The sequence below is a fragment of the Belonocnema kinseyi genome, chromosome 9 (assembly GCF_010883055.1).
Source record: "Belonocnema kinseyi isolate 2016_QV_RU_SX_M_011 chromosome 9, B_treatae_v1, whole genome shotgun sequence".
Lineage (NCBI taxonomy): Eukaryota > Metazoa > Arthropoda > Insecta > Hymenoptera > Cynipidae > Belonocnema > Belonocnema kinseyi.
Genome location: NC_046665.1, coordinates 31764255 through 31780841, shown reverse-complemented (window position 1 = coordinate 31780841; position 16587 = coordinate 31764255). Strand labels below are relative to the sequence as shown.

General features: G+C 30.6%; 1 protein-coding gene across 9 annotated transcripts in view; it reads left to right on the top strand.

The window, feature by feature from the left end:
- Positions 1–16576, top strand: part of LOC117179437 (gamma-aminobutyric acid type B receptor subunit 1) — a 144205-nt gene extending 127629 nt beyond the window's left edge. For 5 of the 9 annotated variants that reach the window (XM_033371230.1, XM_033371227.1, XM_033371226.1 and 2 more), the window contains one exon: positions 15982–16576. In XM_033371230.1, coding sequence (XP_033227121.1) covers positions 15982–16024 — 43 coding nt within the window. In that variant the 3' untranslated portion in view covers positions 16025–16576. The remainder of the gene's footprint in view (positions 1–15981) is intronic. The other 4 variants (XM_033371229.1, XM_033371225.1, XM_033371223.1 and 1 more) reach the window with 1 other exon arrangement.
- Positions 16577–16587: the final 11 nt, after the last annotated feature.

Here is a 16587-nt window from a genome sequence, read left to right as displayed (position 1 = left end):
GTTCGAAAGTCTCACGTTCAAGAATTGGGCGGGTAGGTGTCGTCATATGCATTAAGAACCTGACGGGATATTTTGTAACAGACACTCCCGCTTTTTCCCGCAAGTTTCTTGCAAGCGTGTTTTTGCGAGCCTTAACATATGTTTAAAATAAAATTGAAAATAACAATTACCGATAGGTTTTACCCAATTATATCAGAACATATTTGTAATTAGTAAATATATCAAATTTTAACACCATAACGAATATAATACAATATTAAAAAATTTAATTTATATGTATTGCAAGACTGCGAACCTAAAAACCTATCTACTTAATCTGACGCTCAGATGTTGGTAAATTTTATGCTCGGCTACTTTCGCACTGTAGAATCTTGAAAATTTCCCCTATACCTACTGAAATTCAAATAATTATTATAATCGTTTTTTCTTTAAATTTTCTTCCGAAATTGTTATTGCCACAGATTATAATTCTACATGCCATTTTTTAGCACAATTGATAAAATAATTTGTGATATTTATCTTATTAAAAAAATCCAGAAGTATAAGAAATTAAATTTGTTTGAAAATAATTGTTATTTTTTTCAATGATGAACAATGATTGAAAAATGTTTAAACATTTTATCAGGGAGGTTTTTATTTACTAATTATTGTTTTAAATTAAAATGATTGCTGAAATTAAAATTAAATTTTTATAAAAGATTGCTGTATACAAAATTTCTAATCACGAGATTCATATTTTAATGTTTTAAATTTTAACTTAATTTTCTTAATTGACATCTGTAATTTTATCATAGCTATCTAATTTATCGGTTAGATTTAATATTAACTACATGTATTTCATTTTCACTTTTTGTGTTGAATTTAATGGGCCAGAGTTTAATTTTAACTTAAAATTATTTTTTTTTCAATTTACATAGAGTTTCGCTTATGTATTAGTAGTGACAAATTTTAAAACAAATTAAAAGAAGTAATAATTGCATAATCGTACATAATTTTAGTTCATATTTGCACTGATTTCAATAAATCATTAATCAGTCTACATTGTTAATAATCAGAGATGTTTAGCTAGAAACACTTTACCTTTTTCTAACAACAAAAATTAAATAACCACATATATGTGCAAAACCTAATAATTAATTAAAGTTTATGTAAAGCACACACGTGTTTCTTTTTTTGTGGAATAACGCATATTATAATTAATACATATTCCAATTAATATTTCCATATTACTTACCGTAACGGGAAATCTGCGGGAGGACTGGAATTTTATCGCCGACAAGATATCCCTAACAATTTCTGTATCAGTGAGTGTGAGGGCGGACTTTTATTTAAACCCTGGCCAGATTATCCGCAAAGATCCCGCCAGGATCTCTGCCAAGAAATTTGGCAGCATTTCAATAATCATACTGTGTTGTCTGATATGTATTTGTTTCTCTTACAGAGCGTGCGTGAAGTTCACGATTCTCAAAATTTATGTCAGAATCTAAACGCGCACTCTTAGCTGTGTGCGAATAAAATCGGCCAGTTTTTCACACACTTCGCACGCATTGGTTTCAAACACAGTATGTGATGCTAGTGCGTGTAGGTGATTCACGGCTGGTATGGCAAACCACTTCACGCACTATCAGCAGAATATACTATTATGCATCTGTCCTGTCCTGCGGAAAAAACTAGTGACATTTGCTGTAGATGTTATGTTCCCGTGCATGATTGACGCAAAATAGTATATTTGTAGTGCATGTAAGACATGTAGTAAAAAGCAGTTAAAGGGTTCGCGGTCTAAACCTATTAACTGCTTATGACGTCTTATTGGAAATCCGTGATTTTTCTTACAACGGCTCAGTTAACTCTTAGAATGTTTGCGTCGAAAGTTTTTTGTGGCTACTTTAACGTCATCTTCGATGTTGTCTGCAGATCGCTGTGTAGACGAATGTATAGACGTTCTTGGGATTTTCATAGTTTTGTGCCCACTGGGTTGGCAGACCAAATAAACTGAAAGGATTCGCTATAGCATACCCTCATAGTATCCATATAGTTTCCCTTCCGTATCATGCAAAAATATTTTTAAAAAACAGCAAAATGAACATTTAACGTATTGCATTTCGGATTCTACGTTAAATGTGCTATTAGAATGTCACGGAGTAATTGCAATAGTTCGTTTTTGCAGCGTTAAGAATTTAAAAAATGTCATAACTTCTGCTGAAGAGACTTCAGGCGCATCCATAGTCGCTTAAGTAGTATGCTGCTACTGAAAGAAGATGCGCTTGAAGTCGCCTTCAACGTATGCTAATGGCAGGTTTTGTATTTTTACAATTTTTTAACGCTTCAAAAAAACTATTTCAATTATTACGTGACGTTCTCACGAAAAATTTATCGTAGAATCCGAATTGCAATAAATTCAAGGTTTATCTTACTGTTTTTTTTTTTAGTTTTTGTTGCATCCCGAGTCGAAATTTAGGCCCTACTTTGAAGCCGTAACTCCTACCTTAGCAGGCGCTGGACTTGTGGCATCAAAGCATGTTCTCTAGAATCTCACACCAATATGGATGAATAAAAATAAGATTTGCTATTTATCAGAAAAATAAATAATACCAGTATTATAAATATCAAGAATTTTCGCAATTATTTTTTTAGATATATTATTAATAGAATTTTTGGATTATGACGCTAAAGCATAGTGCATTTGAGGCTATATATTTAAATTAGATGCGGTGTTATTAATTAAATTAATACAATGTCAATCTTCATGATTTCAATAAAAATATCTCTTTATCTCTTTATTAAACAAAGATTAAAAAAAATCGTTCAGCATCATAATTAATCCAATTATACTAAAAATACAAATATGTCGTTCAAGATTCAACCTAATATTCGTCAGGAAATAAGTTTATATTAAGGGCATGTGATACTTAGAAAATTATCGATTTTACTAGTTTTAGGTTCCGACGGCTTTTTTTCTTTAATAATCAATATTTTATCATAAAAATTTGGGACATGATAGCGACCTCTCCGAATCAGTTTTCTCCGAATTCAGTTTTTAAAAACTTTCATTTTTGTGGAAAAAAAGCCGTCGGAACTGTACCCGATTGACCACACGACGAAGTATCACATGCCCTTAACAATAACAGTACTGGTTTTATACCCAATTGTCTGGTCGTCTCAAAATTCGAGATAAGAAGTCAATTATTTTTCATACATTTGGCTGTTCTTATTCTCCAAAAAATATGATAAAAAATTAAAACAGTAAACATGTTCTCACGAGAAGAAATAATTTTTTCCCCTAAATTAAGTAGTAGACACGTAAATACTAATATTTCTCTAAGAAAATGTTTCAGAAACTCTTAACTGTTTTTGTTTAGTAACAAAAATGATCAAACCATTGGAAAAGTGGTACTGTTCCTTGGAAAAAAAATGATTTTCTACATGAAATCATGTTACAAATAAATTAAACGTAATACTGTAATAAAAATTTAATAACAATCAGTAAATTTTAATATAAATATTAAATATATATTTCACTATATTTTTCAAATTTTTTATTTCATACATAATATTTGTTTTTAGCGATAGAAAATACTTCATTCTTATAAATTGTTGTGATTGTCAATCAGGTGTTACAGCCTTAAAGTAGGCTCTAATGTTTCATTCTCTAGGAGTTAAAAGTTTAAAGCTGGCCCGAGTCGAAATTTAGACCCTACTCTGAAGTTGCAGCTCCTTATTAAAGTCTGCTTTGACGCTATTTAAACTTATGGCCCTTGCTTTAAACTTTTAACTCCTGGAGAATGAAACATTAGAGCCTAATTTGAGGCTGTAACACCTCTCTGAAGCTACTTTAAACCTTTTGAGCCTACAATACTCGAACTTCATGAAAATAAAGTAAAAATTATTTTTTGCTTAGTTTAATTGAATTCATTGGTCATCTTAATGACTGAATGCACCTCAATTAAAATAATATTCAACTCAAGATTTAAACTAATTTTAATTAATTTTTTATATATAAATCAATACTTCTTTGCAATGCTTAATTACAGAAACATATTTACTCTGAAATGAAAATGTTAAAAATTTTATGAGAATGATATTCATACTGGAAAATTACTAAATATTGTCGATTTATAAGTTCTTATAAACATTTTTATCAATAATTAATTAAAGTTTGTCTACTCAACATTCATGTAGGTGATTGACAATCACAATAAATTATAAGAATACAATATTTTCTATCGCTAATAACAAATATTATATATGAAATAAAAAAATTGAAAAATACAGTGATATATATTTAATAATTATACTTAAATTTACTGATTTTTTTTAAAATTTTCATTACAGTATTACGGTTAATTTATTTGTAATACGATTTCATGGAGAAAATAATTTTTTTCCAAGGAACATTACCACTTTTCCCAAGGAACATTCCCACTTTTCCCATGGTTTGATAATTTTTGTTACTAAACAATAATATTTAAGAGTTTCTGAATCATTCTTTTATAGAAATATTACTATTTACGTGTCTACCACTTGATTTAGGGGGAAAAATATTTCTTTTCGTGAGAAAATGTTTACTGTTTTAATTTTGTTATCATATTTATTGCAGTATAAGTACAGCCAAATGTATGAAAAATAATTGACTACGTATCTCGACTTTTGAGACGACCAGACAATTGGGTATAAAACCAGTATTGTTATTGTTAATATATAATATTTATTTCCTGATAAACCTTAGGTTGAATCTTGAACTAGATAGTTGTATTTTTTAGTATAATTGGATTAATTATAATGCTGCACGATTTAAAAAAAATATTTGCTTGATACAGAGATGAAAATATATTTTTATTGAAATCAGCAAGATTGATATTGTATTCATTGAAGTAATAACTAACACAGAATCAAATTCAAATATGTAGCCTCAAGGTCTTTGTAAAGCGTATAACGTAGAATACTTCTAAAAAACAGAACCAATTTATATTGAACTCTTCAAAAATCGTTTCATATATTTAACGACTCAGAAGAAGTAATTATTCAATTAATTGTTTCGGATTTAAAAAGATTTTGGACCTTGAATTATTGGAAAACTGCTAAGGATTTTTATCGGAGACATCCTAACGCGTTTCGTTAACTGAATCGGTTAGGGCGTTAGGCGTTTGGTAAATACTCAGTGCGTGCATGTGATCCGGGTTTGTTTCTTAGTTCTTGCGGATTTTTCAGTACACTATGCTTTACCGTCAAAATCCAAAAATTCTATTAATAATATGTCTAAAAGAATAATTCCGAGTATCCTTGATATTTAAATCACTGATATTCTTGTATTTCTTCTGATAAATAACAAATGTTATTTCTATTCATTCATATTGGTGCGAGATTATAGAGAACCTGCTTTGATGCCGCAAGTCCTACAGTGTTAGTTTGAGCTTTAAAAGAGGGTCTAATTTGTCTTAAATACAGACCCTACTTTTACGCTAAACGTGGAAAAACGGCCGATTTCCGACACTTTTAGCGTCAAAGTAGGGCCTTAATTTCGACGCGGGGGAGGGGGGGGGTATAAGTTTAAATCAAGGATACGCTGTAGCGTATCGTTTCCGTTCATTCGGTCCGCCAGGGTTGCTTCCAATTGTTAAATAACGTTAAATTTTAATTCAAATTTTATAAAACTAACGTTTATTATTTTCCTCCAGTAAATGAACAAAAAATATTTTACGACTTTAAAAATTATTGAAAATTACAAAATAACGATTTTCCTTTGCCGTGTAAAATTTCTGAAATGTCAGTTAATATGTTTAGACCGCGGTCCCATCAGTTATAAAGACTTTTTTAAGCTGCTGCGCTCTTGTACTTTGAGCAAGATTACTTTTTCTATCTGCCGCGCTTGCACATTTCGAGTGAAAATGACCTTCTAAGACTACCGGAACCATAACCTCACTTCTCGCATTATGAGTTGACACATGCCGGACTAATTTTAAGTAGTATGCTCACCTCCGCATTGAAAAGTGCGAGTGGTACAACTTTTGAAAATAAAGTATGCTAATCAGGTTATGCGAGTTTGTTTTCTTTTGCTACCACTCTGCTGGAAGTAAAAACATTCAAGAAGATAGAAACATATGGATAGAAAAAGTTAGAGATATTCAATCCTTTCCAAATGCACACTTTGCATCCCACAAATTCTATCTTTTTCTTTCTATGCCCTATCCGTCGCGTGTACTCAGATCTATCTCTTTATATGCCTGACTCTATCCCTCACACTCACAACTGTATATCTTTTTCTAGCCACGGTGTTTACAACCGTCTATCTTTCTCTATCCACTGAATCTCTGACACTGATACTGACTCAAAAATGTGGTATTGTTATCCGTTTCGAAAATAATAATATATTTCAAATTTTAAACTCCCGCAAAATAGCATTAAAACAGCAAGGGCATATATTACTAACAAGAAAATTCCTTAGCTTTACGACTTACAAGTCGAAGTTCGAACTCTGCAAAGGCGTCTGCTGACCCCCAATTATAGTCGCGCGCCCCGCTAACGATAGACGTGGATGAGCGGAGGATTCGTTTGGATAAACGACTAGGATTGAAGAAGATAGGGCTATCTCAAATTTAAAAAATATATATAGAAATGGATTTACTTGGATAGAAACATAGGGATTAGAAAATATAGACGAAATTTAATATTGCGTAACGGAGATAAAAGGATAAAAGTGGATGAGCTGTGGATTAATTTATATAGAAAGATTGAGATTCAAAAAGATAGGGCAATTTATATTTCAGAAAATATGGAAATGGATTCACTTGGATAGGATATTAGGGATTAAGAAAGATGAAATTTTTCATTGCCCAACGGATAAAAAATGATAGAGGTAGATAAGTGGAGAAAGGATTTAGATAGAAAGACTGGGATGCAAGGAGATAGGCCTATCTTATAGTTCAGAAAAGATAAAAATGGATTCACTTGGACATGAAAATAGGGTTTAAAAAAGATATATGAAACTTAAGATTACCCAAAGGATAGAAAAGGATAGAGGTGGATAAGCTGTGGATTTATTTTGATAGAAAGACGGGGATTCAAGAAGATAAGGCTATCTTAGATTTTAGAAAGATAGAAAAATATTCAATGAGATAAGAAGATAGGGCTTGAAAAAGAAAGACATGATGTTGGATTGCCTAACGAATAGAAAAATATAGGCGTGGATAATCGAAAAACACATTCCTTTGAAATGAAACATTAGAATAGGGATTGGGAGTGGAAAGAAAAGGATAAATGTGGATAAATGGTGGATAGAGATGGATAGGAAAATTGTTATTCAAAAGAATAGAAGTGATTGCAGATTGGAATAAAGATAGACAATGATCGAAGGGATAGACCTGGTATCAAGGTGGATACATCGGTTCTTTCCATTTAAATCTTAAAGATAGAAAATGATTCAAACGGATAGACTATCCATTTACTTCCAGCAGGGCAGCAGAAGTTTTTCGAGATGTCAAGTAAAATGAGTGTGTCAAAGGTGTAAACTAGAATAATTAATTTTTATTATTGACGTAGGTTATTTTTACCAGGATCGTATCTCCGTAGCTCAGTTGGTAGCGCATCAGACCGGCAATCTAAAGGACCTGGGCTCATATCCCAGCGGAACTAGAGAGCATTTTTTTCATAATATTAAGATTAATCAATATATTAATCATATTGATTTAGACCAAGTAGACAAACAAAATTAACATCGAAAACTATTAATTAATTTTCATGTTTTGAAAGAAAAATCTTACAAGTATAAGGACTGACGTTGACATTCAGCTTGTAAGGAGATTTTGAAGAAAATATTCTCCTCTCTTTGTAGCTCAGTTGGTGGAGCAGCAGATCGGCAATCTGAAGAACCTGGGTTCATATCCCAGCGGAGGTAGAGAGCATTTTTTTACAATCTTAAGATTAATCAATATTTTAATAATATTAATTTGCATCAAGTAGGCAAACAAAATTAACTTCTAAAACTATAATAATTAATACTTTTGGTTATTTTGAATTATTAATACATACGTTACGTGGGTTTCATAAGATTGCGAATGTAATGGAGTAAATGAGACCGACTTTTTTTTAGTCAACCTGGCGGACCGAAGGAACCGAATGGAGCCTCTACAAAGTATCCGTAAATACTCCATTGGTTCCCCATTCGGTTCCTTTTTAAAAAAAACTCGAAAAGGCAGCAAAATCAACGTATAAGTTGTTGAAATTCAGATTCTATGTTAAAATTCCCTATAGAAGGTCACGGAATAATCGCAATAGTTTTTTTTTGCAATGGTAAAAAGTTAAAAAAAATAAAAGACGTATAACGCCAGTTGACTGCTACACTTCAAACGCATCATCTGTAAGTAGCAGTCAATAGGTGTTATAGATCTCATATATTTTTTAAACTTTTTACCGCTGTAAAAAAATTATTGCGATTACTCCATGAGTTTCTAAGAAAAAATTTAACGTAGAATCCAAATTTCAACAGTTTAAAAGTTGATCTTGCTGTTTTTTTGAGTTTTTTAAAAAGGAGCCCAATGGGGTCTTTACGGGTACTTCGTAGAGGCTCCATTCAGTTTCTTTGGTCTGTCAGAGAAGCTGCCATATTTCAAACGATTTTTTAAATTTATAAATTATCGAATGATTAAAAGAAATCATGCGCAAATTTTACAAGATTCCTTTTGCTATGTTCAGTTCTAGATGTTATAAAGGGTTTTGCGGCATATGAGTTCGTGACAAAAATTATAACGTTTAGAAGTATTTAAAAAACCAATCGGCGGTAATCTGAAATTCCAGTGATAGATACGCAATTCAAAAGCCTTCGAAACCCATTCAAAAGAATTGAATGGATTTTTGTTTCTTGGGTAGTATGTTGCCACCTGCGTCGCAGCCTTGTTTTCTCAGGTTTCCACTGTATGGTGATAGTAGCCAGCCAAAATTCTTCGTTACCCCGCGGACCGCATGAACAAAAAGGATACCCTACCGATAGAAATCTCAGAGTATATGCTAAAGATTTTCAAGGCTCTGAGAAGCTGTGAGAAATTCTCCGCTGGCAATGAGGTAGATATATTTAGAGGTCCAGGTAGCTCGTTTAAATGTTTTGAAGGCTCTAAAATGTCCTTTCTGAAGTTGAAATAAAAATACCATCATAAATAACAAGCAGAGAGGCTAAAGTTAAAATAAGAATCCGATCATAAACAATAAGCAGAGGCTATTTCAATAGTGTAGCCGCAACTCAAGGGTCCTTTGTTAAGCTTTCAGATTAAAATTCAGAAATAGATTTTTTTAATTTCATAGTTAATAGACGTTTCTCGTAAATGGAATAAGATATGCCAAAAAAGACAATGTTTTTTTATTTTATTCGAAAATTGTATATTAGTATATCATTTACAATTATAAATAAGTATGATAAGAAAATTCATCAATTAGAAAAAAATTGTCAATAATTTGCAGAAAGATTTAAAAGGGAGAGTCGTGTTAGTGACAGTCAACTATTGTAAATAACTCTGCCCGCCCGGTACGTGAGGAATTCAAAAGAACCATTATATGACCATTGCATCACTCTTAAAAGGACCTCTAAAAGAACCTTGAAAATGACTCAAACCTCTCTTAAATCTCTGAGACGAAATCATTCAAATCGAACCTGCGGATAGTCTTAAACCGGCCAGGCTATTTCGCCTGAGAATACTCTGAGATTTCTATCGGTAGGGTACTGTACAAAGTATCCTCATAGTATCACTTCCGTTTCATGCAACAAAAACTAAAATAACAGCAAGATCAACTTTTAAATTGGTGAAATTCGGATTCTGCGTTAAAATTTCCATTTGAAGGTCACGGAGTAATCTCAATAGTTTTTTTGCAAGGGTAAAAAGTATTTAAAAAATCTATAATGCCTGTTGACTGCTACTTACAGATGATGCGTTTCATGTGATTAAAGCCACCTTTTGCCCATGTAAATGATAGGTATTATATTTTTTAAAGTTTTTAACGCTGAAAAAAAACTTTCAATTACTCCGTGACATTCTAAGGAAAAATTTAACGTAGAATCTGAATTGCAACAAGTTAAGGTATATTGAAAAAATTTCACGGACCCGCATGGTGAAGATTTCAGTTCGCTCCTGGCTTAGAATTCGTAGGATGTGTGTATTCGTATAGTTACCACTACAATGCCAGCGGCAGACTCGTAGATCGTGCTACGTCGCAATTAAAACCGAACCATCGCTGATCAACTGTCATATGCGTTTGAATAGCTTGGTACAGCAGATAAGCTGGAGAGAGGGAACAGTGTTGCTGCTATGCGATGCTGTTACGTTTATCAGTTTGAAAGTGACTAAAATTTCAATGTTTTTCATTGAATTATCTATGAAACTGCATGGTGGAAAAACTTGATGTATATTTTTTAAAATTTTTATTAATACCGACATTTTTTAAATTTCTCTACCAGAGCGTTTAATTACTATAAATTAAAATGTGGAGGGTGCCTATGAACTGTTCATGAACTACATAGTAATTATCTCCGCATCAGTATGGTTAAAAAATTTGAAATTAATTTAGCATATAAATAATTATTATATTTAAATATAGCTCTTTTTTCAAAAAATGCAACCAGACATTGATTTTTTTATATAAAACCTTAAATGCCCATTTTTCTGCTTTTTTTTTAGTTCTTGTTGCATTATATAGAAGGGATATTATGTGGATATTATAAGGATACGCTGTAGAGTATCATTTCCGTTCACTTGGTCCGTTAGGGTTGCAATTCCAATTGCAAGGTTTCATGTTCATACATACATGTTTTTAAATTCTATACTTATTACTTTTATAACGCACTCATTTGATATCCGAAATATTGACATTCATGTAACTAAAAGTATTAATTATATTATATACCGTTTATACACTTATATTACTTGACAGCTCAAAAAACGTTTGCTGGTTTCAAAAGAAAACCAACTCGCATAACCTGATAGACGTAATTTATTTCTAAAAGCTGCTTGGAACATTTCCGTATGTGAGAAGAGGGCACTTCGCGCTTGCGCTTTATGTAAAAAGTGATTACTGCTTACAGGCCTCTGCAGAGCTGCCAGATCATGGATGAAATTTACCCCCACCATACCTACCGTTTGGGAGCCGCAAAACAGAAGGTGAATGATTACCACTGTGAGTTCGTGTGGAAGCCGAAAATGCACGATTCGACTTCGGTTTTCTGCTATACGATGATTGCCGAACTGAAAGCTTCGGCAGACTTCGGTGGTCTTCTATTTATATCTCGATCCGCATTTGAAAAAAATGGAAGAAATTGGCGAATTTAATGTTTCGCGTGATTCTTCATTTCATTTTCATTTTAACAAAATTTTTTTTTTGGGAAAAAACTAATTGTTCTAGTTGAAAAATTAAGTATTTCTATTAAAAGTTAGTCAACTATTAATTAGAATTAATGTTATATTTCTTTATTCATAATGTGTCCCCTAAGGGTTTACATGACTTCCATTCCTCACGGAAAGATTGTAAGGAATGGAAGTGATGTAAACCCTTAGGGGACACATTATGAATAAAAAAATATAACATTAATTTTAATTAATAGTTGACTATCTTTTAATAGAAATAGTTAAACTTTCAACAAAAACAATTAATTTTTTCCAAAAATAATTTTTTAAATTAGTTATAAACCAAAAATTTAAGTTTTTATCCAAAACGCTGAATTGTATAAGAAAAAAGGCATTTTTAATCAAATACATGTGATTCGCACAAAAGAAATTTATTTTCCACCAATAATAATTTTCTATACAAAAATTAATGTTCAATCATAGTTAAATTTTCGACAAAAATATTAATTTTCTTGTCGTTTAAAGAATTTAATTTTTAAACAAAACCAAAATAAAAGAAAATTCTACAAAATAGTTAAATTTTCAGAAAACAAATTTTTTCAACTAAATAGATAAATCATCAACCTAGAGCTGAAATTGTTCAAATTCGTTAAAATTCATTGAAATTATAAAAATAAATTCAAAATTACTTGAAATCTTTAAAAAGATTCACAGATATTTAAAATTCTTAAAAATTTTTTAAAGCTTTTGAAAGTTCCTTGAAAATTTGAAAATTCCCTGAAATATTTCAAATCCTCCAAAATATCATATTAAATGATTGTAATCAATGAAAATTCCTTGGAATCTTTAAAATTCTCTCAAATTTTTCAAATCCTTCATAATATTTTGAAATGCCTACGACTTTTTTTTAAGATTTTTAAATTACTTTGGAATTTTGAAAAATAAGCCTTCTAATAATTTTTTAATTCTTTGAAATTCCTATAAATTATAAAAATAAATTGAAAATTCGTTGACATCTTTTAAAATATCCTCAAAATCTTGAAAAATCTTTTGAAATCTCTTAAAATTTTGAAAAGCTTCAGATTGAAATTTAAAAAAGAGAAAAGTTTCAAAACGTTAAATATTGAAATGTTTGTAGATTTGAGTTTTGAAAATGACATCAATAAAAATTCCCAACTTTCGAAATTTTATTTTCAAACATTTTTAACTATGAAATATGAATAATTTTCAACTTGATGGGATTCAAGTCTTCAAATTTAGAATTGCAAAACTGGAAGTTTATTTATAAAAAATTAATAATCATAAATAAATTGAATGCTTTCAAAATTTAAATGTATGTTTTTCAATTGGACAATCTCTCAATGAAATTAGTTCAGACTGAAATGTAGAAAACAGAAAAATTGTAAAAAAAAGAAGCAACTGTTTGTAGATTAGTTAGACTATTAAATTAAAATTTTTAATAGAAATTACTCGTGTTAAAGTTTAACCATTTTTATAATGATTTTTGTGTATAATTATAAAATTACATGTATATTTTTTTAGGGTATTTTTATATTTTCAAGGAATTTTCAAGAGATTTCAAAAGCTCTTAAAGGATTTGATATATTTTAGGATATTTTAATAGATTTAAATGATGCCAAGGAATTTTCAATTGATTACAGCAATTTAATATAAGATTTTAAAGGATTTGATATAATTAAGGATATTTTAATAGATTTCAAGGAATTTTAAAATGATTTTAATAATTTAGTATGAGACTTTAAAGGATTTGAAATATTTCATTTTTTTTCAATTTCAAGATATTTTCAAGAGCTTTAAAAAATCTCAAGAGATTTCAAAAGATTTGTAAGAATTTTAAATATTTGAGGAAGCTTTAAAATGTGCCAAGGAATTTTTAATTGATTACAGTAATTTAATAAGAAATTTTAAAGGATATGAAATATTTCAGGTTATTTTTAAAATTTCAAGGAATTTTCAAGAGCTTTACAAAACTTTAAGAGATTTTAAAGGATTTTAAATATTTTAGACAGTTTTAAAACATTTTAAGGAATTTTCAATTATTTTCAATAATTTCAAGAAATTTTAAAGAATTTAAACTATTTTTTTCAATTTGTACCTGGTTGAAAGTGGAACTGCTTTGTTAAAAATGTAGTTTGCTTTGGTTGATGATTTATCAATTTAGTTGAAAAAATTTGTTTTCCGAAAATTTAACTATTTTGTAGAATTTTTGTTTGGTTTTGCATACAAATTAATTTCTTTTAACTACAAGAAAATTAATCTTTTTTGTCGAAAATATAACTATGATTGAACATTAATTTTTGTATAGAAAATTATACTTAGTGGGAAATAAATTTCTTTTGTGCAAAGTTCATGTATTTGATTAAAAATGCCTTTTTTTCTTATTAAATTCAGCCTTTTTGATAAAAATTTAATTTTTTGTTTAAAAATTTAAATATTTCGTTTAAAACAAATTTAACCAATTTTTTTTGCGGAAAACTAATGGTTTTAGTTGAAAATTAAACTAATTTTATTAAAAGTTAGTCAACTATTAATTAAAAATAATGTTATATTTTATAATTATAATATTAACATTAATTATATATATAATAGTAATAGTATTCATACTATATAGACCTGAAAAACATAACCTCAAAATTGACTCATGCATGAAATGAAGAATCGCGCGAAACATTAAATTCACCAATTTCTTCCATTTCTTTCAAATGGGGATCGAGATATAAATAGAAGACCACTGAAGTCTTTTGAAGCTTTCAGATCGGCAATCATCGTACAGCAGAAAACCGAACTCGAATCGTGCATTTTCGGCTTACACACGAACTAACAGTGGTAATCATGCACCTTCTGTTTTTCGGCTCTCAAACGGTAGGTATGGCGGGGGTAAATTTCTTCCACGATCTGGCAGCTCTGGGCCTCTGGCATTTACGGTGCCGTTGCTCCTGCGAAATAGCATGTACGGAGAATGGTCTTTTTATTATTTTTTCGTGAAGTATACCAACTATAAGTTGTAATTTACTATTCATTACGGGTGCGTTAGCGATTAACTATCGACTGTTTTTAAAAAATCAGAAAATGTTGGATACCTTAAATTTTCGTTAACTTATACATTTTCCATGAATTTCCAGAAAGTTTGTTTTAGTTATTCCTCAAATGGAAAATTCCCGGCATTTAAAGTAATTGCCATCGGCTCATCTTTGGGTCGTCTTTGGCTCGCCTCCTACTCGCATACAACTCCCTTCCAAATCGACTCCAGTTCCTACAGCAAACTTGACAGTCTTGACACTCATGTGGAACTGCTTACTTTCTGCACTAGCATAGCACAATATATTATTATGGCAAATGTTACTGACTATATTTGGGTTTTCCGATGGACAGCAGATATACTTATGGAAACGAAACAATCATCTGACCCATTACAAAGACTGAAATGTTATTTATTATTTGGTAACTTCGCTTGTGGCATAATGATGCTTTACATTCAAAAAATTTTAATCCCGCATTTCTTAAATTGAAATTTTTCAAGTGCGAGCTAATGAGTTATTTCCCTTGATCAATTCTTCCACGGGAATCGAACGAGTCAATAATTGACTCTTAGCGATTAAGGAATCAAGACGAGGTAGTAAATGAGAAGCTGAAAGAAAACTGCATGACAAATTATTAATTTATTCTTTTATTTAAACGCCTTACATAATACGGGTCCAAAGTGAAGAGGGGAGCATACAATACTTGTCTGATTTCAAGGGCATTCAAACAATCGCCTCCTTCAAGAACATAAATTTTGCAATAAGAATTCGTAAATTTCTTCTTGAACCGTACAATTATTGATTTTCGAATCCTATAATATATAATTTGAAATCGCTGCTACCACCTTCTCAAGATTTTCAGTAACTTTCAATACAAAAAAGTAATTTGAATTTACTACTTGGCCAGCACAATAATTTCATTAAGATGTTCGTTCTATAGTATAATAAATTGCACCCTATACGAAGCCTCACTTATATGCAAAGAAAACCTTTTTCAGTTAGAAAACTAAGTGATTGCAATTAAATCTCGTTAGATAATCTTCAATGTTTGATGTAAAAATTGATCCGTGTAAGCCTCATGAAGTCTGCTCCCAAATTGATTTATGTTACATCTTTTATAGGTATAAACCAACCGGCATAATCAGCAACAGTCAAAGCGCAAATATGCTAACGAGATTTAAACGCTTATTTAAGGAGAGACCATTCATAAATAATTTGGGAGTCTTGATGAGGTAAAATATTTGTTAAACGTAGACGCATGTATAAGAGAGAACAGTATTGTAAAGTTCTGAAAGGTAGAGTCTGGAAAATGTTGTATTTTTATGTGTAAAATACATCGTTTTAATGAATCAAAGTTAATTTAAAAGTGGGATAAGAAATTATAATATTCTATATTCTTCGAAAAATAAAGCCTTTTGAGATATTTGAATCATTGAGAAGTTTGGCTTTATAAAGCAGAAATATACGCAAAAATTGTCAAATGCGTATTTTAAAGTAGAAAAGTCGTCGCAGAAAAAAAATTAAATCGTCCCTCGAGTTATCGAAAAGGAAAAATGTCGGACTTGCTATTATTTATGAATGGATCAATTTTTGATACGTTGCATTTACGCTGTTTCAAGAGTATCGTTCTCTTCTTTTCTGATTCTAGAAACGGCTGATTAGAAGACATTGGCTGATTATAGATGACATCGACTGAGCGAAAAAGAATTATTTATATGATAAGCAAGTTGGAGGAGCTGCATTCTAAAATTAAACTTTGTCGATTAACGTGCCACGTGGATTTTATTCCTGGTGGGTTCTAGTCCTCAATCATAAGAAAATTGTTCAAACTTAAGGATACCTGATTTTCGTATCAACGACCGTTAATATAAGTCTTTAAACGTTTGTGCCATATAAGTCGTATGTACAGCCGTGTGTCTGCGACACTTTTGAGAAATTAGCAACGCGATTTGACTGCAATTCCTCATGCCACCGTAGATTATCTGCGTATATACTAGAACTGAAAATTGTTTAGAAGTTAAAATTGTAGAAATTCAATCGAGTTAAAATGAATTTATATTCATTTGTGAGAGGAAAGAGTGTGTAGAAAATTGCCAATTCGAGTATTATTGTCTCTTGATTTCTTTTGTACAATCTTGTACATTTTGAATTTTCTACTACTTTTCCGCAATTTTATGTAATATTCAATGAAGGAAGAGTCTTATCGAAACTTTAAAGAAAGTATC